The sequence below is a fragment of the Labeo rohita genome, chromosome 17, assembly GCF_022985175.1.
Source record: "Labeo rohita strain BAU-BD-2019 chromosome 17, IGBB_LRoh.1.0, whole genome shotgun sequence".
Lineage (NCBI taxonomy): Eukaryota > Metazoa > Chordata > Actinopteri > Cypriniformes > Cyprinidae > Labeo > Labeo rohita.
In genome coordinates this window covers 15,615,098-15,638,234 of record NC_066885.1, presented here as the reverse complement: position 1 = coordinate 15,638,234, position 23,137 = coordinate 15,615,098, and the positions used below count along the sequence as shown (strand labels likewise).

The 23,137-nt window shown below is 34.7% G+C and overlaps 1 protein-coding gene across 3 annotated transcripts; it reads right to left on the bottom strand.

The window, feature by feature from the left end:
* Positions 1-462: 462 nt before the first annotated feature.
* On the bottom strand, positions 463-21,341 carry map4k3b (mitogen-activated protein kinase kinase kinase kinase 3b). Of its 3 annotated transcripts, none has more exons than XM_051133249.1 (33): positions 21,103-21,341; positions 18,033-18,090; positions 17,726-17,816; positions 16,975-17,039; positions 16,210-16,265; positions 16,066-16,113; positions 15,727-15,769; positions 15,569-15,641; positions 15,352-15,483; positions 15,140-15,202; positions 14,958-15,039; positions 14,754-14,870; positions 14,322-14,400; positions 14,147-14,205; positions 14,022-14,062; positions 12,142-12,180; positions 11,891-11,944; positions 10,232-10,286; positions 9,876-10,149; positions 8,959-9,029; positions 8,334-8,375; positions 8,085-8,169; positions 7,897-7,976; positions 7,552-7,612; positions 7,331-7,448; positions 7,167-7,225; positions 6,948-7,051; positions 6,689-6,860; positions 6,494-6,562; positions 5,373-5,465; positions 5,220-5,290; positions 4,223-4,278; positions 463-4,140 (listed from the first exon to the last, which is right to left on the bottom strand). In XM_051133249.1, exons 1-33 carry the CDS (start codon positions 21,196-21,198, stop codon positions 4,053-4,055), a joined length of 2,694 nt encoding a protein of 897 aa, XP_050989206.1. In that variant the 5' UTR covers positions 21,199-21,341; the 3' UTR covers positions 463-4,052. The 3 variants fall into 3 exon arrangements, with proteins under 3 accessions (XP_050989206.1, XP_050989208.1, XP_050989207.1); XM_051133251.1 differs by having other exon boundaries at positions 9,975-10,149; XM_051133250.1 differs by lacking the exon at positions 11,891-11,944.
* Between the last annotated feature and the right edge of the window lie 1,796 nt (positions 21,342-23,137).

Below are 23,137 nucleotides of genomic sequence, written 5' to 3'. Positions count from 1 at the left end.
TTGGTAAAACAATTAATTTTTTGCTGATTCTGCAAGGTGTATGTAAACTTTTGACCTCAACTGTAAGTGTGTGTTTATGTATGTATATATATATATATATATATATATATGACCAAAATAACAACACCATTTAGACATATTTTTTTTCACCTTGGTTTAATGTGTTAAATCTCATAAAAGAGTTTCACATTTGAAACAAAATATTGGCTTTATACAGTCTGTAAAACTCAAATTATTTTACACTATATACAAGACATGTGCATCACATCACACAAAAGAACGCTGCTGTAATGAACATGGAGTAGTTTGACACACGCTCTGTACTCAAAGCATTCGAAATCACATTTGTGACTCTTTCAAACATATTACTGGAGTAAATGTTACTGGAGATTAGGCTCAGACACGGTTTCATTCAGGTCCTGACAAAAATCCGGACAAGCCCAGGCGGTTAGGGAGATACTCTATTTGGGTTTAAATGGCGAGTGATTTTATGTAAAGTTTTTAAATGCATGTTAGAGGTAGACACGACATGCTAAATTTGCGCATTCAGCTAAACGAAACATGAATTTGCTATTTTGACACAAAAAAGGAACAATTAGGAATTAGATATGATAGCGTACAAACTGATGAAAATGCTAGAAAGCTTCACAGACCGCTACATTCTAAAAAAAGAGCTCTTTTTCGGACTTCCCATTTTGTATGTACACATACTGCATTCATTACACATTGTTATCTCTGTTCACTTTTCCATAAGCCTGATAAATAGTAATTCTTTATCTGTTATACTCTTACTATTGACATCATAGCCAGCAAGTGCGCACTCACCCATTAACACACACACAGCACGCAGAGAAAAGCACATGTGAGCAAACGTATTGTGCAAACCTTCAATAACAGTGCTTGGTAATGAACTAAAACATGACACTTGGCCCTTCTGCATAAATAATGAAATACAAAAACTCTAAAAATCACTCCATTCCCATTAAGTGGCTCATGATGACGTGCATGATATTGTTACAGTAACAGGCAGAACAAACAATCATATTGCGGTACTATCATGGCTTCTTGGATATTGTACTACAGTAATACCATGACATTGTTTGAAGCACCTTGAGTACCATGTAAATATCATGGTATTCAAAACCATGATATATATATGGTACTGCTATCTGACTACTATCCATCTTTTTCTTCATTTGTAAATTTTATGGACCAGGCTTCCGGTCTCATCAATAGCCGTTTTGTTGCTTGACATTATAAATCAGTGTCTTATCATATTATTTAAATGTATTACCTTAATTATGAACACACTGGTTTGTTTGCAAACAGTTTCACCCATAAGCTTACCTCCACATTGAAGAAAAGGTGGATAGTATGATAAAGCCACAGTACTTTTACTTTTAATAATGGAAATGAAGAATTAAGGATATCACTACTCCATGAATGACACACTTTGATGAAAATATTTATATTGGCTATTATTAATTTCATCATTCAATGCTTAATCTACTGGATGTGGTAACAAAAAAATTCTTCAGGACTTTACCTCAGTTTAAGTAAAACGAGCGGCAGAATAATGACATAGAATGGCGCCCCTAGTGTACATTTAAACAGTCAAACAAAATGACACTTATTATCTTATATTTAGCCACTAAAACGTACTGCGGGTTTTTTTTTCTGTTCACAGAGAACGTTTCTGTATTTCTCTGCCCTGCTTTTTTATTATTTTGTATGTAAACGTGCTAGACTTGACCTTTACTCTTGCTCCTCTGGTAGAATCTTGTGAATGACATTGCGTTTTCAAAAAATGTGGTGTAACTTTTTTAAAAATGTGTCGTTTTTTTATTCCACTGCCCTGTGTCTCACATTTTTTACATGCATTCTGTGTGAATAACATTATTAACATTCATAATTTATGCAACTGAGGTTCCATTGTTTGTTATTGTGCTGTTAATAAGGACATGTGGATCTAACAGTTATAAACCTTACTGAATTGACCCTTCGCAAAGACCCGCCTCCCTTCGTTACTGTTGCTATGTCCGACAAGCCATGCCGCTCTCACGGCACACATCATGTTCTCACACAGTGTACATTGCTGAACAAAGAGAAAACTGACAACGTGTCGACAGACAAAACAGAACAGGTTACTTTAGGTATAAAACAAAGTCTCAGCTTTTCAGATTCAGATCAGTCTCAGATTCGAGGAATCGCGATTTTGAATAGAAATATCACCACGCATTAGAATTAGACACTCTGACAATATGCCAATAAAGATAAAACCGCATATCGGCACACGTGATTAACCGTTCACGTGTGACGCGTTACACAGTTACACAGAACGTGCTTTTGTGTTGACAAAGATGCGACACGGTCAGTGGAGCAGAAAAAACATGCAAGAAGATGAGAATGAACTACTTTTAAATTGAGCACTGCTCAGTTTTTAGAATGCTGTTTCATTCACACGTCGCTGCTAGAGACGCGAGTGTAACAGTTAAACATGTCCATGTTTACGTAGAAAAAAGCTATGGAAAAGCAGCGCAATCGAATGAAGAACTGCTACTGTATGTCCGATATTTCATGTTTGCATCATGGTGACAGGCTGAAACCTGCTATTAATTGTTTTTACAGAACATTTATAGTTAATAGTTTACTGGTGTTATACCTTTAGTCATTTTGCATTTGAATTACCTTAACTTTAGAGATTTTTTTAAAAGCATTTTCCTCATATTATTTCTTAACATATAATATGTATAAGACAAGTTTGTACAAGACGTAGTTGTAGTTCATGCATCTTTTCTGCAAATCATGTCTGTTGTGAAGTGAACTTCACGCGCGAATGACTCAAAATCCAACTATTTTTTGCTACATCGCCCAGCTCTAATAAGAAGGTATCTTGTTTTAACTGCGGAAAGACATCAGTACACACATTTTTTCCAAGTTCAAGTCCACTGTTAATCTACTCTCTTGTCTGGTTTGTTTGTTGGACAAAAATTCAGCAGATTCATCGTTATGATTGTTCAGATCGCCTGTCAATCAAACTCCCTGCGAAGGGTCAATTGCCTTAAAATGCAGTTACATTTACATGTGTTTAGCAAATTTTCGTGGGCAAAATCTGGTCATTTTAATATGATTTCTCATTAGGGTGAAAGGTTTTGCATTGGGTTATATTAATTTGTCACATTAATTTGCTGTCCTGACCACTAGAAAATAGCTTTGTTTGAAAGTGACTTTGAAAGTGCTTCATGAATCTCTACAAATGACAATGTACTTTTTAAACAAGCTTTTCACACCTTATGATAAAAGGAGACGCCTAAAGAGGAAAAATAGAGAAAGAAATTACAACTTGGTTAGACTTACGGTTGGTTCACACAGAGCATGTTTTTGCTTTCCATTCCACTGCTTTTTTTTGTTTTTCTATGTAAACACATTCTTGTGTTCTTCTATTTTTAAGTGCAAGAACACGTTGTGTGTGAACTGTATTAGTAAGACACAGAGAGGAGCTGTTTACAGGCCTGCGTCAATGCAGTAAGCTACAAAGCTTGGTACAAGATGGTACAACACCTGCAAATCATGCCAGATATAAAAGCCATGTTATTTGTGTCCCCGTTTAGACAACTGTTGTACTAGACTGTTACAAAGCAAAACTGATGGTTGTGTATCAAGGTGTCTCTGAAGAGTTTAGTTTTAGTATTCACACAGTTTGGCAGTACAAAAAAAAAAAATACTGCCAAAACCAGTACGATACCAAAAGATAACGTATTAACTGGAAATTAATTTCAATTATTTGAATTACCGTTACATGCTATGCGAATCTATTACGCACATTAAACGGTTTAACTACATCTGCCTGTACTGAGGTACCAGGGGCTGGTATCATACCAAACCAAAGATTTTGGTATTAAAATATCTATGTAGTGTTTAAATCTTTGAGATTGTTTTTAATCCTGTAGTGTTTTGTTCAGTAGCTTTATAAATGAAAATGAGGTGTATAAGTCTCAGGAGCATGTACTTTGAAGCGTGCATTATGTGGTATGTGTTAAGGCAGTGTGTTGTCAGTAGCTGTTCTCGTGGCCCGCGAGGATGTACAGATTACTTTGAGCTGTAGGGTCTTCCGTCGGTTTGCTTTCTAACACCACCACTCTGAGAAAGAAAGAAAAATGCTTGTAAAAACAGTGTTGACCATGGCACAACTGTGGTACAGTGTGTTCTGGTGAGCTCTCACCTGTCCGCACCCAGCAGCCTGTAGATTCGCGAGTTATCGGAAATCTCCTGAGTAATCTAAAGCAGAGAACATCAGTTATTATGAATCACTCATCTATTGAAAATGGACAATAGACCATGTTTTGCCCACAAAATTTCGTTAATGTGACCACACCTTAAAGCTAAAAGCACTTGTTACCGGCTATGAACGTATAATCTACACTACTGTTCAAATGTTTTTGAAGAGTAAGATTTGTAATGTTTTTTAAATAAGTTAAATGCTGACCAAACAATTTATTTGATCCAAAATACAGCAAAAGCAGTAATTTTGTGAAATATTTTTTCTATTTAAAATAACTGCTTACTATTTGAATATATTTTAAAATGTAATTTATTCCTGTGATCAAATCTAAATTTTCAGCATCATTACTCCAGTCTTCAGTGTCACATGATTCTTTCGAAATCATTCTAATATGCTGATTTGCTGTTCAAGATTTGTTTGTATTATTATTATCAATATTTAAAACAGTTGAGTACATTTCTATTTCAGATATATGCTGTTCTTCTGAACTTTCTATTCATTGAAGAAACCTGAAAAATTCTACTCAGCTGTTTTCAACTTAACAATAATAGTAATAAATGTTTTTGAGCAGAATATTAGAATGAAGTAATGATACTAAAAATTCAGCATTGAAATCACATGAATAAATTACATTTTAAAACATATTAAAATAGAAAGCAGTTATTTTAAATAGTAAAAATATTTCAGAATTTTACTGTTTTTGCTGTATTTTGGATCAAATAAATGCAGGCTTGGTGAGCAGAAGTGACTTCTTTAAAAAACATTAAAAATCTTTGACTGGTAGTGTAGCTCAGTGGTACATCACAATGTTAGAAGCACCAAACCATCAAAATTTACTTTTGTACGATAAGTGCTTTTGATCACCATAAAATCTGGTTCCTAAATGCAAAACTAGTTGAAAACCACCAATTTACAAAACCAAAGGCACACCACACACCTCACTGTTTTTAAAGCTTCTTCCCTGCATTCCATGCTTCCAGAACGCCAAAACACTGTCCTGCAGACACACTTGAAAAATACAAATATATTATTATTAATCAAAGCACACAATGACTTACCCACCTCGGTTTTGTATTAATTTAGTTCTTACCTATTGCCTCAATCTGGAAGTTAAAGGTGAGTTCAGTTGACAGCTTTCTGTTGGATTTTAACCTGCCCTGTAAATTCACCAACTTTATACACCCTGCAAAATACAGAAACAAATTATGAGTAATGACGACCTAAAGCTGGAACTGCTGGATAAAGAAAATGCAAGAGCCTGTGGAGATGCTTGTTTGAACATGAATCTGTGCATACAGGTACTGACAAATACCAACAGAAAAAAATCCTGTGTGAATTCAGAAACCATTATAGCTTTATCATGAGACAGGTTAACGTACATGAGATTTTATCATATTGTGGCTAAAACAGCTGTAACTGTGGTAAAAATCATTGTAATGCACAGCTTTGAATGTTTTACTGGTTTTATAAATTGGCGACAAGAACATTAACATTAACATACATTATTTATTGTTTATTCTTATTAACAATAACAATAATGATAATAAAAAATGTAATATATATAATACATATTTGTAATATGTAAATAATTATGTACATTTACTATACTTGGGAGAACTGATTATACTATTATAATTATTATAACCATTTCTTCCAGTATTGTTCCATTATTATTATTCATTATTATTTAAAATGCCCTAATATGTGACCCTGGACCACAAAAGTAGTCATAAGTAGCACAGGTATATTTTTAGCAATAGCCAGCATTATACTGTATGGGTCAAAATGATCGATTTTTCTTTTATGCCAAAAATCATTAAGTACAGATCATGTTAAATGAAGATATTTTGTAAATGTCCTACCATAAATATATCAAAACCTAATTTTTGATTAGTAATATGCATTGCTAAAAGCTTCATTTAGACAACTTTAAAAGTGATTTTCTCAATATTTAGATTTTTTTGCACCCTTAGATTCCAGATATTCAAATAGTTGTATCTTGGCCAAACAATGTCCCATCATAACAAACCAGAAATCGATGGAAAGCTTATGTCTTCAGCTTTCAGATTATGTATAAATCTCAATTTAAAAAAACTGACCCTTATGATTGGTTTTAAGGTCCATGGTCACATATATATAACATTAGCAGAGTATTATATTAAATATAAACATCAATATTTTTACTTATTATAATATAAATAAATGACTTACGATCTAAACACACTAGGACAGTATCTCTCTCCAGCTGAGTCACATGAATGACACACGTTTGAGGTGTTTCTGGAAACACACAACACAACAATGGTTTATACATGTCCCAAGAGCAACACTTTAAAAACTCCAAACATCTTCTTTCAAAAAGTAATTACATTTTAAATTGAGACAAAGTGAAACTCTGATACTGACCGGGCTCTGTGAATGCAGGGTTGGCAGCATTGGCATCAACAGTCCCAAACGTGACCACCTGATCAGGATGGCTTCCTTTACTGACCGCTACACAAACCAGTGGATAATGCTGTTCAGGTACCACCAACATCTCAAAGACTTCTAATGGACATGGCAGGGTAAGCTCTATGCTCTGGACAAACACAAATACACAAAATTATAATCTTGTGCATAGATGCACTTTGTATTTTTCAGTGTGACTTCTGTTTCTCTCACTTACCTTTATCAGCATGAAGCGCTGCATGGCTTCCACCCATTCAAACAGCATTACGCTGGACTGGAAAGCTCCACATAAGTACTTATGACCGGTGTACGGGTTCCGCACTATACATACACATACAGAAGCATGTTTCAATTTTGACAGCATTTATAATAAAATATATGTTCTGATTATACAATTTGGTAGGCATTTCAACACATAGCAGCTGTTTATACTGACCTACACAACATTTCTGACAACCCCTCGTGTCTGGTATTTTATTGGACACAGTAAACTTCCTGTAAGAAAGGCATTAACATGACAGAACTAAAGATTTTATAGGATTTTCAGAAAACAAATATTTTAAATATTTTAAAAATTTAAAAAATTTGTATGAATCATACCGTGGGATGATTTTGTCTGGGAGTTTGTGTGTTGGTATTGCAACAGGTAACTTCTGCATTTGTCGAGCTTGCTCAAAGAGCCCCGTCAGGTTGTAAGAGTACAGCTGAGAAGCTTTTCCTGCGAAAAACACATGTGCAGAGAATTGCATTATGGTAAAGCTAAAACATTAATATATCTTTCAGATGGATGGTAAATCTTTTCCTTATTGATTTTATCTTACCTGATATTGAAAGCAGCCAGTTGTTCATTACATACACCCACGTGCACCTCCGTGAAACCAGCTGCATAAGAGATAAATAGATAAATAAGAAGATAAAACAAATAAAAATTGATGATTCAGAGCAAACACATAATTATTGATTACATATATAAAATTAATTTAGAATTTTTATTATGCATGAGTAAATCTGTGAATTTTTGTTCTGGAACTGAACTACTTCTTTAATATTAATTATATTTTTTAAATATTTTTAGCTTTTTTAAACGTATTCAAAATTTGTATCTGTATTGCCAAGCCTGCCTAAATTATTCCCAATTTTGAAAGCCCTAATAAAAAGGCCCTGACCTGTTCCATTGTGCTCTCATGGATTTCATTCAGATTGAGTGTATAAATTCCTTCCTCTGCACCAAAAATCAGATACTGATCTGAAAGAGTGTCATAAGGGAAGCTCATAAAAACATCATTATGATAATTATATCATTTAGAAGCATTTGTATAGAGAATGAATGAGCTCTGCATGAACTGTTTCTTACCCCTGGTGTTTGGGTTGATCCAGGAACAGGCACAGTGAATCTTTAGAGGACAGCCGTTAAACACTTTAGAGAAACAAGCTCCCATCTGCAAAGCAGAAAGAAAGATTAACATCCTGGCAGCAGAGCTGCGTCTAAATAGTCCAAATACAGTAGCTGCGACATTCGTGTTAATCCAGGTGTGCTGATACATCTTTCAATGTTTGTGAAAGATGGAGAGATAAAGAGAAAAGGAAGTGCTGTCTGACTCACATGCACTTTAGGAGTCGGTGGGAGGCCATTACTGAGTGGAAGCTACAAAGAGAGAAACAGATCAAGTAAGAGGCTGCGCAAGAATCACAGTTTACCAGAGCAGCATATGTTTGATTAAACTATTTTTTGTCTTCCCATTTAATCAGCAAATAGTAATCACAAAGAGCAATAATTGTAAAGTCAGATCACTCCAACAAAATATATCACATCTACTATATCTCCTAATGTCCACAGCACAGACAATGTTTAATAATTTCATTTTAGGGTTTCGAACAATTATAATAACATAATGAAATAGGCATAGATATTTTACTAGGCAAATTAATTTCTATGTGTTTTATACAAAATAGATAATATTTTTTACAAAGTTTGCCCATGTCATGCTTTTTATAAAGTCAACCAAAAATTATTCAGACACCAGATATAATTTTTTATATTTTTTTACTAGTGGATGCAGGACACTATAGTGCATTTATGTAAGTGAGGATAGCAAAATAAAATAAACTGTGACATATTATAAACAAAAATTCTTGAAAAAATGTCTGAATGAACTTTGGTTTGACTGTATATCAAAAAAGCATAAAATGTAAAAACAAATAAATAATTATTAGAAGATTAACCATACCTTTAGATTGCATGAGGGAAGGGAGGCCAGTTTTTCTTTCTCTCCATTCTCTTGGACAGAAACTCCATTACCTGCACATAAACACTCACATTATATCATTTGTCCTGTGAAAACTGAAACCACAGAAAACAAAGACACACCTATGTAAATAAAAAACCCAACATGCTATTTGCCTGGTTGTGCTAAAACTACCCGCAGAAAACAAGCAGTACACAGAATTTGTGTAAATTTTCTACTAATGCAGCTGTAATTGAGGTAATTCAGTAACTAAGTAATTCAGGTAATTCAGACTTGTGATTCAACATCTGCTGCAGGTTAATGACTAGAAGAGTAAGAGCAGTAAATGGTAAAACACAATGCTAAAAACCAGTATGCTTATGATAATGATAACAGCTTTAGCTGGTTTTCCAGCCTGGTAACACCTGGTTTTTCAGGTTGGTTTTAGAGGGGTTTGACCACATTTTTAGCTGGTCAGCCTGGGAGACCAACTAAAACCAGCTGAACACCAGCTTGACTAAGCTGATGGACAAGCTTGACCAGCTTAAACCAGTCAACCTAACCAGGTGGAGAGTCCCAAGTAAGCCAGATCATGGTAGTCTGCTGCATCCTCCATAACTGAGCAATCAAAAATCAAAGACTTGTGCTGCGCAAAACATATTCTGCATTACATTTTGGGGCATGTTTGTTACCTTATTAGCATAATTACTTAAAACAACACAACACAATCTAACTACTATATCACACAGACCTGTTTACGAAGCTCTCAGCCAACCTATGGTAAAGCTACAGCTATCTATGCCTGGCGACTGAACTAATGCCAAAATGATAGTAATGAAAAGCACAATGCATAGGGGAAGACTGGCAGGGCTGTCTACCATCACATGAGAGCACGCTTAAGTGGGCGGTGCTTAGCTTACTTTGTTCTTCCTGTTGTTCAGCATGAAGCCATTCCCAGAACCTATAAATCCCATCATCCCCTGCTGGCTCTGTGTGATCATGCTCAGATGGTTTGTTACCTAGACTACTACGCCTGTGTGGAGGCAGGCGAGGAGGTGGCGGTCTGGGGGGCACACAGGAAGCGGGCCGAGCAGGAGGGGTGGAGCTTGCAGAAGATGGGGAACGTTTAATGGTTCCTTCTCCGGTACTGTCCTCTGAGGCGGAACTGTTCTGACCGGGAGACAGAAGCTTCGGCTAGAAAGAGATAATGGGAAAAAGAGAAGTCAAAAGGTGTCAAAAGGCATGTTGTGCATAGGAAAAGTGTCTGTATGTTTACCTTGGGTGGCAGAGGAGGTGGTACTTTAGGCCTCATGGTTGAAGTGGAGTTGGTGCTGTAGATGCAACACACAAAAGCATTGTAATGATTTATAGCTACACTGCTGATCAAAATGTGGTAACACAAAACGGGATGCAAGGATCAACAGCACAGTTTCTTTGAAAGGTAGAAACGCATACAGGGATACAATCAGATGAAGAAAAAGACCTCATATGCAATGTCAAAAACAGTAAAGAAAGTATGCAAGAATGGTCATGTGGACACAAGACACAGAAACCGAGTGCTAAATATGCTCACATACACATAATCCACCCAATCCAGAGCAGAGCTCGGAAATGTTTTGAACTTCTTAGAAACTGAAGTTCAAGTAAACTCTAAGTAGGAGAAATACAATTTGCAATTGTCCTCAGTTTGGACTTTGAGCTTCAAAGCTTCAAACTGACTGGAAATGAAAGTGTTGCTGTTGCCCTGTTGAAAAAAAACAACATATGCTGGTTAGGTATGTCTTGAAGCATGGCTGCTGGTTTGAGCTGGTTTAAGCTGGTCCTTAGCTGGTTTAAGATGTGGTGGTCCTGAGCAGGAGCTAGTTGCTTAGGACCAGCTCATCACCAGCTAAGGACCATCTTAAACCAGCTCATAACCAGCTAAGGACCAGCTTAAACCAGCTCATAACCAGCTAAGGACCATCTTAAACCAGCACATGACCAGCTAAGGAACATCTTAAACCAGCTCATGACCAGCTAAGGACCAGCTTAAACCAGCAGCCATGCTTCAAAACATACCAAGCCAGCATATGCTGTTTTTTTTTCAACAGGGTGTATATCTTGTGCTCATCACCAAGTTATTAAACAAACCAGAACCAAAACAAAATGCCTGACCAAATCACTACAACATACACACAAATTTGATTTTAACTATAATTTTACATTTTTTGAAGAAAATGTGAGTGGTACCAGGATGCTGGTAATGCTATGTGGTTGCTAGGGTGTTCTAATTGGTTGTGTACTGTCCCAATCAAAAAAGCCTACCCCTAAGTCTCTGTGATACTCTGCTCCCTAGATATGATCGAAGGTTCTCCTTCAAAGTGAATCTATGGGAAAATCTGAGAAAATCTATAGCAATATCATCTAGCAGACAAAAATTTTAAGTCTGATTTAATAGAAAAATAGTAGCATGTGCAATTGCATTTAAGTTGGCATGAAACTGAAATTGTGATCATCTTTTCTCCCCTATTGCAATGTAAACACCTTATCAAACAAACTACATGATTTTGTCCATTAGGAACTGACTTGATGACTGTCATTTTTTTAATGGCTGTGATCTCATGTAAATAACAGGCTGCTGTAGCGGAGGCTTTACTGCCCAGCTATCGCACCAATACACACATCAGAAAAAATAATAATGTTGCGAAGGTGAGGGGAGGTTAAGGTTTTTGAATAAAGATTACGAGGGCACACAAATTTAAAAAAATGATGTGCATTTCAATAATGATCATGCATTTGTGCACCAGCAAGCAACTGAAAACCAGACACACTACAAAACAAACTGGGCGCATCCATCGGTCTCACATCCAGTTGACACTAACAGACAGGGAGTCACGGATGATCACAGGTGTTTTTGAATGATACACATCTCACATTACATCTTCCTCTCACTTACTGCAAATCATCACCTTCATCCTCCTCCTCATCCTCTAAATGTGTCACATGACCCCTGAGAGAGATGAAGAGGGTGAGGCTAAGAAGGTACAGCATCCAGAGAAGAATGCAGAGAACACACACTCACACACACACATACACTCAGCAGTAAGAGTTTCTCAGCGCCAAGCAGAGGAGATGAGACTGCAGAAGTGATTAGATTGCATAGAGGTTTGGCTGACCAATTAAAAGAGACAGTGGGAGGGGCTGTACCTTTGATTGAGCTCCTCAGCAACAGATTTTAATAGACTCCTACAAAAATATTAAATAGAAGACAGAACTTGTTTTATACATATAAACAAAATACACAAACATATTTGTTTAAACTAAAGATGGGTTGCAACACCAAAATATTCATCCAACAACAAAACTATCTGATCAGTGCAATCAAGTGACTCTCTCTCGCTTCTTTAAAGTTTTTTATATACAATTTTTGAAGTTTTTGATTTATTATATGTTATAATATTGATATTTGATATATAGATGAGTCACAATGGATAACTAGTTGACCAACAACTAACTTAGTAATTGATTAATGAGACCAGCTAGTTTTTGACTTTCTCTTATTTATTTTTAAAATAGGGATGGGTGACAACAGATGAGTAGATGACCAACAACTGACTTGCTAATTAGTGATGCTGACTAGTTTTAGACTCTCCTTAATTTCCTTATTTTCAGTTATGTTAAACTAGGGATAGGTTATGTTGGATTCAACTAATAATCCAACAACTGACTAAATATTTACTCAGGTCGACTATTTATTGACGTTTATTTACTTTTTTATTTTCAGTTTTGTGAATTTAATCTTAAGACTACAACTAGTGATCCAACAGCCAACTAGATGATCTTCAGGTTCAGACAATGTTTTAGACAATCCATTTTTTCCAGTTTTGTTACTTTAAACTAGAAATTGATGCAGACAGATGACCAGTCACCCATCTATCCATAAGCTAACTAGCTGATCAGTGAGGCTGACTAGTTTTAGACTTTCCTTAACTTCTTTATTTTCAGTTATGTTAAACTAGGGATGGTTCATGGTGGATTCAACTAATAATCCAACAACTGACTAGTTAATTAGTCAGATCGACTAGATTCAGACACTCCTTTACTTATTTATTTATTTTCAGTTTTGTTATTTTAAACTACAGATCAGTCACAACTAGTAATCCAACAACCAACTAGTTGACACACCTGTTGTAAGGTTCAGACATTGTTTTTGATAATCCATTTTTTCCAAGTTTTGTTAGTTTACACTAAAAATGGATCCAGACAGATGACCAATCACATATTTATTCATTAACTAACTAGTTAATCAATGAGGTTGACTAAATTTAGACTTTCCCTAATTTCTATATTTTCAATTATGTTACTAGAGATGGTTCATGGTGGATTCGACTAATAATCCAACAATTGACTAGTTAATTAGTTAGGTTGACTACTTTCAGACATTCCTTTACTTATTTGTGCTCAATTTTGTTATTTTAAACTAGCGATGGGATTCAAATAACAATCCAACAGTTGACTAGTTAATTAGTCAGGTTCACTAGTTTCAGATGTTCCTTAATTAATCTGTTTATTTTCAGTTTTGTTATTTTAAACTAGGGATGGGTCACAACCAGTAATGCAACAATCAACTAGTTGATTTTTGTAAGGTTCAGAAAACATTTATGACAATGCATTTTTTTTTAACTAGTTTTGTTACTATACACTACAAATGGATCCAGACAGATGACCAATCACATATTTATCCATTAACTAACTAGTTGATCAGTGAGGTCTACTAGTTTTAGACTTTCCTTAATTTCTTTATTTTCAGTTATGTTATGTTAAACTAGGGATGGGTCATGATAGATTTAACTAAAAATCCAAAAACTGACTGGTTAATTAGTCAGACTGACTAGTTTCATATGTTCCTTTACTTATTTATTTTCAGTTTATTTATTTAAACTAGAGATGGGTCATAACAAGTAACCCAACAACCAACTAGTTGATTTTTTTTTTTTTTTGTAAAGTTCAAACATTATGTTAACTGTTCCTTATTCATTCATTCATTATTTTGATAAACTCACAACTAAAGCATAACACACACTCACTTGTTATTTCCAAGAATGCTTTGGGGCTCTAATGGAAGATCCTACATGAATCAAAAACACAGTCAGACATGTCATCCAAACAAACACACCAAACAGCAATAAATCAACGACTTAATGTCACAAACCATCTCATGATGCGGTTCGGTTTCTTTTCTCAGAGGTGGGTCGAACTTCACCTTATCAACTAGAAGGGAGACAAACACACACACTTCAGATTTCTCTCTGTTCTTTTAAGTAGGCTGAGAATTCTCGTGCTTATTTCGGTTCAGTGAGTCAAAGGCTAATTGAGACCTGACTTACAGTTAATCTCAGACAGAGTCTTTCCATCTCGTGAGCTCCTGCTAGTTGAGCGGATTCGATGTGGAACAGACACGGGAGACTGCAAACACAGAGACCACAGTTTTAAAACTTTAAAGCTAAAATGGCTTAGCTACATACATACCTGTTACACGACCCTAATCTTTCCTCAAGACAACACCGCAAGCCACTGGCGTTATGTGTTAAACCAATAAACTCACATGCATTCACATAAACACACAATCGCATATGCACACTGCAGCATGGGTAACCGGACACACTTGTACCTGGCAGCTGGCAGAGCCAACTATCTGCCCTCTCTTAGGGTCTACATCTAAAGAAATAACCAATTAGAGATCAGCGCTTCAGTTTAAAGCTCTAACATGGTTTCCCACTGGTTAAAAGGTAAAGTAAGAGTCAGATATATGACATCACCTCTGGGTCAATGTCATCCTCCTCTGCATCACTGTGTGTGCTGTGGTCAGGGTTATTGGCTTTGTCCAGCAGCTCAATTGCAAGAGTCCGGCTAAGTGGTTGGGTAACGAAAGGGTGCTGCGAAAAGAGAAGTGATTCAACAGAAACTTAGTTGAATAACTACAGCCAAACATAAACGTTCTCTAATAGAAGGGCGATTCTTACCTGCAGTAATCTGTCAGCTGTTGGTCTCTTCTTGGGATTTTTGGTCAAAGCCATTTTCACAAAGTGGTGGAAATTATTTGTCCTTCATAAGCCAAAACAAATAAGTGTTATTTAAAAATCTTACCTTTCCTACACTTTTGAATAAACTGTACTTTAAATCGAACACATTTACAGATACTGACCACTTTACTTTGTCTTTCAGCTTAGGTGGTTGGAAACTGCTCTTGGTCATTAGGAAGAGTGCTCTGAGAAGAGGAAACACAGACAAATGTTGAAAAGAGGGAGAAAGCTAGAGTGTCAACATATTAAAGGTGTCCTATGCAACTACAAAATAATTCATTCATTTGGCAGAATCTGACATGATCAATGAATCAGAATCTGACAGCACACACACCTCATGGGGTGCAAGTCGAACATTGGCGGCTCCAACTCTGCCAGCTCAATAGCTGTGATGCCTACGGCCCAAATATCACACAGCTGATTGTAGCCACCTTTCCTCTCAACTGCTGCCACCTCAGGTGCCATCCTGCAGAGAAAGACATACAGAGAAATTCTTACAGTCTAATGCCTAGAAATAAACAAACACGAGAGACAAAGGAAGACTGACATACCAATATGGAGTTCCAATGAAGGATTTTCGTTTGGCTAAAGTGGCTGATATCTGTGCAGAAACTCCAAAATCAGCTGGAGAAAGAGAGATGGCAGGTGTGAGAGTGGAATTCTGATTAAATGGAAACTCCCAATGTGTTTACACAAAGTGTTTTCTTACCTAGCTTAACGTAGCCATTGTCTGTCAACAGTATATTTGCGCCCTATAAAGCAAGAGCAGAGCTACAGTGAGCAATTGTGAAAGATAACAAATAACAACCCCTTTAAAACAATCCTGGTCATTTGTGATGGCTGGATAACTATTTGATTCAGACTACTTCACTAATGAATTGTTTAGATTCATTTGTGAGTGAGTTCAACTTAAAATTAAAATGCTATTAAGAACAGCATTTTCCAAAAAATTATCTTTGCACAAGTCAAGTGGGACATGCGTGCTAATTATGTCAACACTGTGAGGAATGGCCTCCTTAAAGTGAGAGTTGTGACGTCCAGTTTGTACCTTTATATCTCTGTGGATCTTGCCTTTGTTATGGAGATAGTAAACACCCTGAAATAAACACAAAAACCCATATTACCACTTTCAGCACTTGAAATTGTGACATATCAGAACTTACTAAATATTAGTAAGTGTGTATGGATGTACCTGCAGGGTCTCTCGACATACATACGCAATCTGGGATTCTGACAACGGCCCGGTAACTGTTAGATACAGATATACAGGTATATGAGAGATACTGTAGCTTAAAGGGAACCCCGGTTATTAAAGACTTGTATGGCTTAATATAACATAAATTATGTCTCTTACTGAAATATGTAGTAGAAAACCCATGAAAGATTTACTTATTTTAAAAAAAAATATTCTTTTGATTATGTGAAATGGTTGCACTCATTGAGCTACTGGTGCTACCTGTTGCTATTTTTACCACAACACAGCTCTGAAAATAAAATACTGATATGATGCCACATTGTGCCGCTTTTCGTTGTAATTTTCAGTCGAAGTGCAGCAAGAGAAGAGATATAAGTCTTCACTACTTATCCTAGCAAAAAAAAAGGAGAAAAGAATAGGAAGATGCCTGTGGACAGTTAAAACTTCCTAAAGACCTGCGTCTTTGGCCACGTTCACACAGCAGCAGAATGCAGTTGTCGATGCCGTATTTGAGTCCTAAATACGGTTACGTTCACACACAGTATGGTTATTTACAGGTGTGACAACCGTTAATAACCATACTGTAACCATAACCGCCTATAGTCCAAAGTATGTGTATTTTTTAAATAACGTAAATCTTTCATGGGCTTTCTATTGCATATTTCAGTAAGAGACATAATTTATGTTATTTTAAGCCATTACGTTAATACCTGGGGTTCACTTTAAAATGATAAATGCTTCTGTTTTGGTGACAATAGTTACCATGGTAAATATCCTGGAGAGAGCCTCCACCACAGTATTCCATGCTGATCCATAATTTATCTCTCCTGAAACAGGCATATTAACACATCAATTATCATTCTGTCCACAACAGCTTAAAAGCAGTGTTTGGATAAATTTGGGTTGTGACATGTACTTCAACAAGCAGTATAAAATATCAACAAAGGTAAAAAGAGAGAAACAGGATATTCTAAAGTTTGGGGTCTGTAAGATTTTTACATATTTTTGAAAGAAATCTCTTATTCTCATCGAGGCTGCATTAGTAATAATGTGTAATAATATTACAATTTAAAATCACTGTTTTCTCTTTTTCCATTTTATATTTTAAAATGTAATTTATTTATATGATGGCAAAGCTGAATTTTCAGCAGCCATTACTCTAGTCTTCACTGTCACATGATCCTTTAGAAATCATTCTAAAATTTGTTGCTCGAGCAACATTTCTTGTTATTATCAGTGTTGAAACCCACTTAAAACCTCTGTGGAAATTGGTTTTAATTATTCTTTGAAAAATATAACGTCCAAAAGCACAGCATTTATTTGAAATAGAAATCTTTTGTAACATCATAAAATCATTCTGTTAAATGGTCATCTAGTGCTAGTAAATCATAAGAGTGTTATTGTGCAAAATCAGCTGAAATGTACAACCAGATTCCTGTACTACATTATAAAATGCATAAAATGTATTAACTGAGACCAAAGCCAGTGTTTAATTGCATGTGGGTACATGTACCTGAGGTAACTGCCAAAATACGCAACAATGTTTGAGTGTTTACAATCTTTCATCATAATAATCTCCTGCTGCACAACGTCAAAATCCTCTCCTGCAAAAATCAAGTGACAAAATAGAAACATGTAAATTACAAACAGACTAAAACATGGAAACTGTGATTCTGCACTAAAAAGAGTGCGAACATGTTTCCTGTGTGCAGCCACACCATTACAATGCATAAACACACCACAGTTGTAATATTTAACTATTCAAGTATAGATGGACAGTGATAGGGCACAGTGTTTGCAGAAACACTGAGACGGCTCACCTGGCTCTAGTTTGATGACTTTGATAGCAGCCAGTTCTCCAGTGTTGACATTACGAGCCTGGAAATGGAAAGCATGAGAGTTGTGAGTCCAGAAGCCCAGAAGGTGTGCAAGAACATGATTATACTTGTTGTATGGATCTGACTCACATTTAAAAGATCTATCTATTCCAACAACCCAATAAACAGTTTTCAAAACATTCTCCTCATATGCCATTGTTTAGACATACAAACAATCTCACCCTAAATGAATACCACTAGTCGGTTAATACCGACAGCAAAAACAATATTGAAAGCTATGTTGTTTAGACTTTTTTGATAAATTAACCCACATATGACATGCATACAGTTGTCTACGCACATTAAGCTGGTATTTGAAGAAAGTATTTTAACTAGTGGTTGACCAATGTGGGCTAATTCAAAATAAAATGTTATGACAGCAAATGCGATTATTTAAATGAAACAAACACTCAAAAATAATAAGACAAACAACTTTTGTTTTGTGCCCAAATGGCAAAGACTTTCATCTGACGCCCAAATATTTTCTGATTAAACCACCTGATAATATATATATATATATTTGTATATATATACATATATACAAATGTAATTTAATCCTGCAATCAAAGCTAAATTTTTATTACTCAAGTCTTCAGTTTCACATGATCCCATCGTTCTAATATGCTGACTTGCTGTTCAAGAAACATTTTTATTATTATTATTATTATTATTATCAATATGTAAAACATTTACAGGGTTTTTTGATGCATAGAAAGATTCAAGAGAAATTATAAAAATAAATACTTTTATTTAGCAAGAATGCTTTAAATTGATCAAAAGTGATGATAAAGACATTTATAATGTTACAAAAGAGATCTATTTCAGAATACTGCTGTTCTTCTGAACTTTCCATTAATCAAAGGAACCTGAAAAAATTATACTCGGCTGTTTTCATACATAATAATAATAATAATAATAATTGTTTTTTAAACAGAAAATCTGAATATTAGAATGATTTCTGAAGGTACATGTGACTGGAGTAATGATGTTAAAAATTCAGATTTGAAATCTCAGAAATAAATTACATTTTGTTGTACTTTGGATCAAATAAATGCAGACTTGGTAAGCAGAAGAACGTCTTTAAAAAATATTAAAATCATACCTGTCTATCAATTTTAATATTAAAAATAGATTAAGCACCTTTTAATTACACATTATATGTCTGTTATATGCATATACATGAACTACTGTTTTTATCTGTTAAAAAAAATTAACATATTTCTAATCAGCAAGGATGCATTAAATTAATGAAAAGTGACAATAATACAATATTACAAACTACTTTTATTTCAAATAAATGCTGTTTTTTTAGTTTTCTATTCTTAACAGAACTCTGGAAAGAAGTATCCCAGTTTCTACAGAAAAATATTACGCAGCACAACTTTTCAACATACAAAATGTTTCTTAAACACCAAATCAACATACTAAATTATTTCTGAAGGATCATTTTACACTGAAGACTGCAGTTATGGCTGCTGAAAATTTCGCTTTTCTATCACAGGAATAATTTACATTTCTAAATATATTAAATAATAATATTTAAAAACTATAATTATTTTTACTAATGTTTTAATGACTCCAAAGGTTCAAACAGTAGTGCGTTTTTCAGGATTATCTAGAAACACACACACACACAGAGTATTTTGCATGTTCTCTCGCAAGTTAAAGCACAAACACACTCACAAAGGCCTCATCTATAAGACCGAACTGAGAGACATCTGTCTGCCAAAGAGAAGTCAGGATGATGTCACCAGAGACACAAAGAGAACGAGAGAGATTTTCCAACACTTTATCTCAGTTTTACATAGAATTCGGTTCAGCATTCCAAGTAATACGGAACAGAAGCAGCTGGTGAAATGCGTGTATTGATGTTCACAGCGCTGTGATGGCTGTCAAAAGTAGGACAAGGAGAACATCAAATAACTTTCACACGCACACGCGCTCGCACAGTGCCTCTCCGATCGCAGTGAGGCATTTCACTGTCCTGTAATAAATAAGCTTAGAGCTGTTTGTGCTTTATTAAAATAGTTAACTGATCAATTTAACCACGAGGAACAAATGTAAGCAATTAAAATTATACTGCAGGAATCAACCAGACTTTATAGAGGTAAACCTGCCAGGGAATTTGTGAGACCACATCATATTTTCACACTGCTGAGTAAAGCTGAGGCCCAGTTTCAGGTCTCTGTAGAGTTGGCAGAAAATATTTAGCTTGCTGGTTTAGTTATTCTGGTCCTACATTTCAGACATGTCAAGATGAACCCATGCAATTCTCCACCTACATCAAGGCTCTGATTGAGTGAACGTGTGTGAATTACATGGCACACACCCAACACACACTCTCACCCACGCACGCTGTAAAACCCCAGGAAGAGGGAACAATTACGAACAAACAGGATGGACATAGTTGTGGGCAAACACACTCACACAGACACACTTGCAGTATAAAGTTCAGCCACTTCCTGTCACCAAAGGAAGTCGGACACATTTCATGTTTCTTAAGATAATACTTGCACTATCCTCCCCGCTTAGATACTAAACACCTTGCAACAGCCCTCAGTAGTGACCATCTGCCACTGCACAGCCTCTCTGCAACACAGTGCTCTATTCTTGCCTTTGTTTATGTCACATATCACATAAAGAGATGCAGGACTTTGAGTTTGACAGTCCTGCACTGGCTCTCTTTGGTGAAACAGACCTGCTAGGCCCAGTGCATTATGAAAACAAAGATCTCTACACCCTTTCAGGATATTGCACCATATCCGAGAGGCAAAATTGCTACAAAACACAGATACACTCCGCTCCAGCATAAGCACACATCTGTTGTCTCCCGCATACACTGATAACATTGGTTAGTTAAGTGGCTGTGTCTTAATCCCTAGTGAGCTGACTACCTAGACAGCATTTTTGAATACCGTAGACGCATTTTGACCATTCGGAAGGCGTATATGATGCTCAAAAATGCAGTGTAGGTAGGTAGCCTGCTAGGTTCTGATACCCAGTTGATCTCTACCTTGTACACATCCCCATAGGTTCCGCTCCCGATCCTCTGAATCAGCTCAAAGTCCTCCTGAGGGTTTCTGCGCGACAGATCCAGGCTTAAATTCATTGTGCGAGTCACCGTTTGCGCCCTCCGGTTTATTTACGTGTCCCCGATGTCAAAAACGGGAGGGGGGTGATGATCGCACAGACATACAGTAACGGAGGGATATGACGGTCCAGATCCACCGAACTACAACAACATGGCCTCCTGTGCGCATGCGCAATGCGACTGCCTGACAACACAACACGCACTGAGGATGGAGAAAATGTGCACATGCAATAAACCAGAAACAGCTTGCTTAAAAGCCCATTTTAATAGACAGCAAGATACCAAGTTATTATTTTATTTATTTATTTATTTTTTAAAAGACAGGTAACACATGCATTCTTTTCAGGCAAACCATTCAAAACAAAACATAACAGTTTACATTTTTTTTTATAAAATAGCCTAGATATAGTCAGGACAGTTGTTATTTGTAACTCATTTATAAAAAAATAATACTAAAAACATGTTTAGTAATTTAAATAAAGCTCAATAAAACGTAAATATTAGATTTAAAAAACGTAAGCTTAAAAAAAATAATTAGGCTATAAATTATAAACGAATTAAACCTAAGTAAATGTTAAAAACAATTGTTAAAAATTAAAACTAATAAAACAAAGGCAAATCAAAATGATTTTAAACTAAAATTAAATATAAAAGCAGAACATGTCAGCTAACTAACACTGTAACTAAACTATAAAAATAATCGCTTTTAGTTATTTAAATAAAGCTAAATAAAAGGTAAATATTAGATGAAAACCTTAATTATAGCCTAAACTATAAATTATTTAAACTTATATGTAAAAGTTAAAAATAAAAAGTAATAAAAATGACAAAGGCAAATCAAAATGACTTGGAAAAACTAAAGTGAAATATAAAATATTAAAGTAAAAGCAGAACATGTCAAGGACAGTTGTTGTTTTTAACTAAACTATAAATTAAAAAAAAAATCGTTTTAATTTAAATATAGCTAAATGAAAATGTAAATATTAGATGAAAAACTTAAAACTATAAAGTATAAATGAATTAAACCTATATGTAATAGTTAAAACCAATTGTTAAAAACAAAAACTAATAAAAATGACAAAAGCAAATCAAAATGATTTGAAACTAAAATGAAATATAACATGAAAGTAAAAGCAGAACATGTCAAGTACAGTTGTTATTTGTAACTAAACTATTAAAAACATTATCATTTTAGTAATTTAAATAAAGCTAAATAAAAGGTAAATATTAGAGGAAAAACTTAGTTATAGTTGAACTAGAAAAAAACGTAGTTATAGCCTTAAATATAAATTAATTAAATCTATATGTAAATGTTAAAAATAAAAACTAATAAAAATGACAAAAGCAATTCAAAATGACTTGCAACTAAAGTGAAATATAAAAAATAAAAGTAAAAGCAGAAAATGTCATTTTAAATATATACATTTATATATAGCTAAATAAAAATGTAAACATCAGATGAAAAACTTTTTAAAAAATGTAAATATAAATTATAAATGAATTAAACCTACATGTAAATGTTAAAAACAATAGAAAATCAAAATGACTTGTGAAACAAAATATAAAAGTAAAAGCAGAACATGTAAGGACAGTAATTTTTAATGAAACTATAAATAAATTGTTTTTAGTCATTAAAATAAAGCTAAGCAAAACAAATATTAGAGGAAAAGCTTAAAATAAAAAACTTAATTCTACATTATACATGAGTTAAACCTACATGTAAATGTTAAAAACAAAAATAAAGCAAAATAACAAATGACAATGACAAAAAACAGTCAAAATGGCTTAAAACCAAAATATAAAAGTAAACGCATATGTCAAGGAAAGTTGTTATTTTTAGCTAAACTACAAATAAATAAAATAATTTTTAGTCATTTAAATAAAGATAAATAAAATATTAATATTAAATGAAAAACTTAAATATAAATAGAAAAACATAATTATAAATTAATTAAAC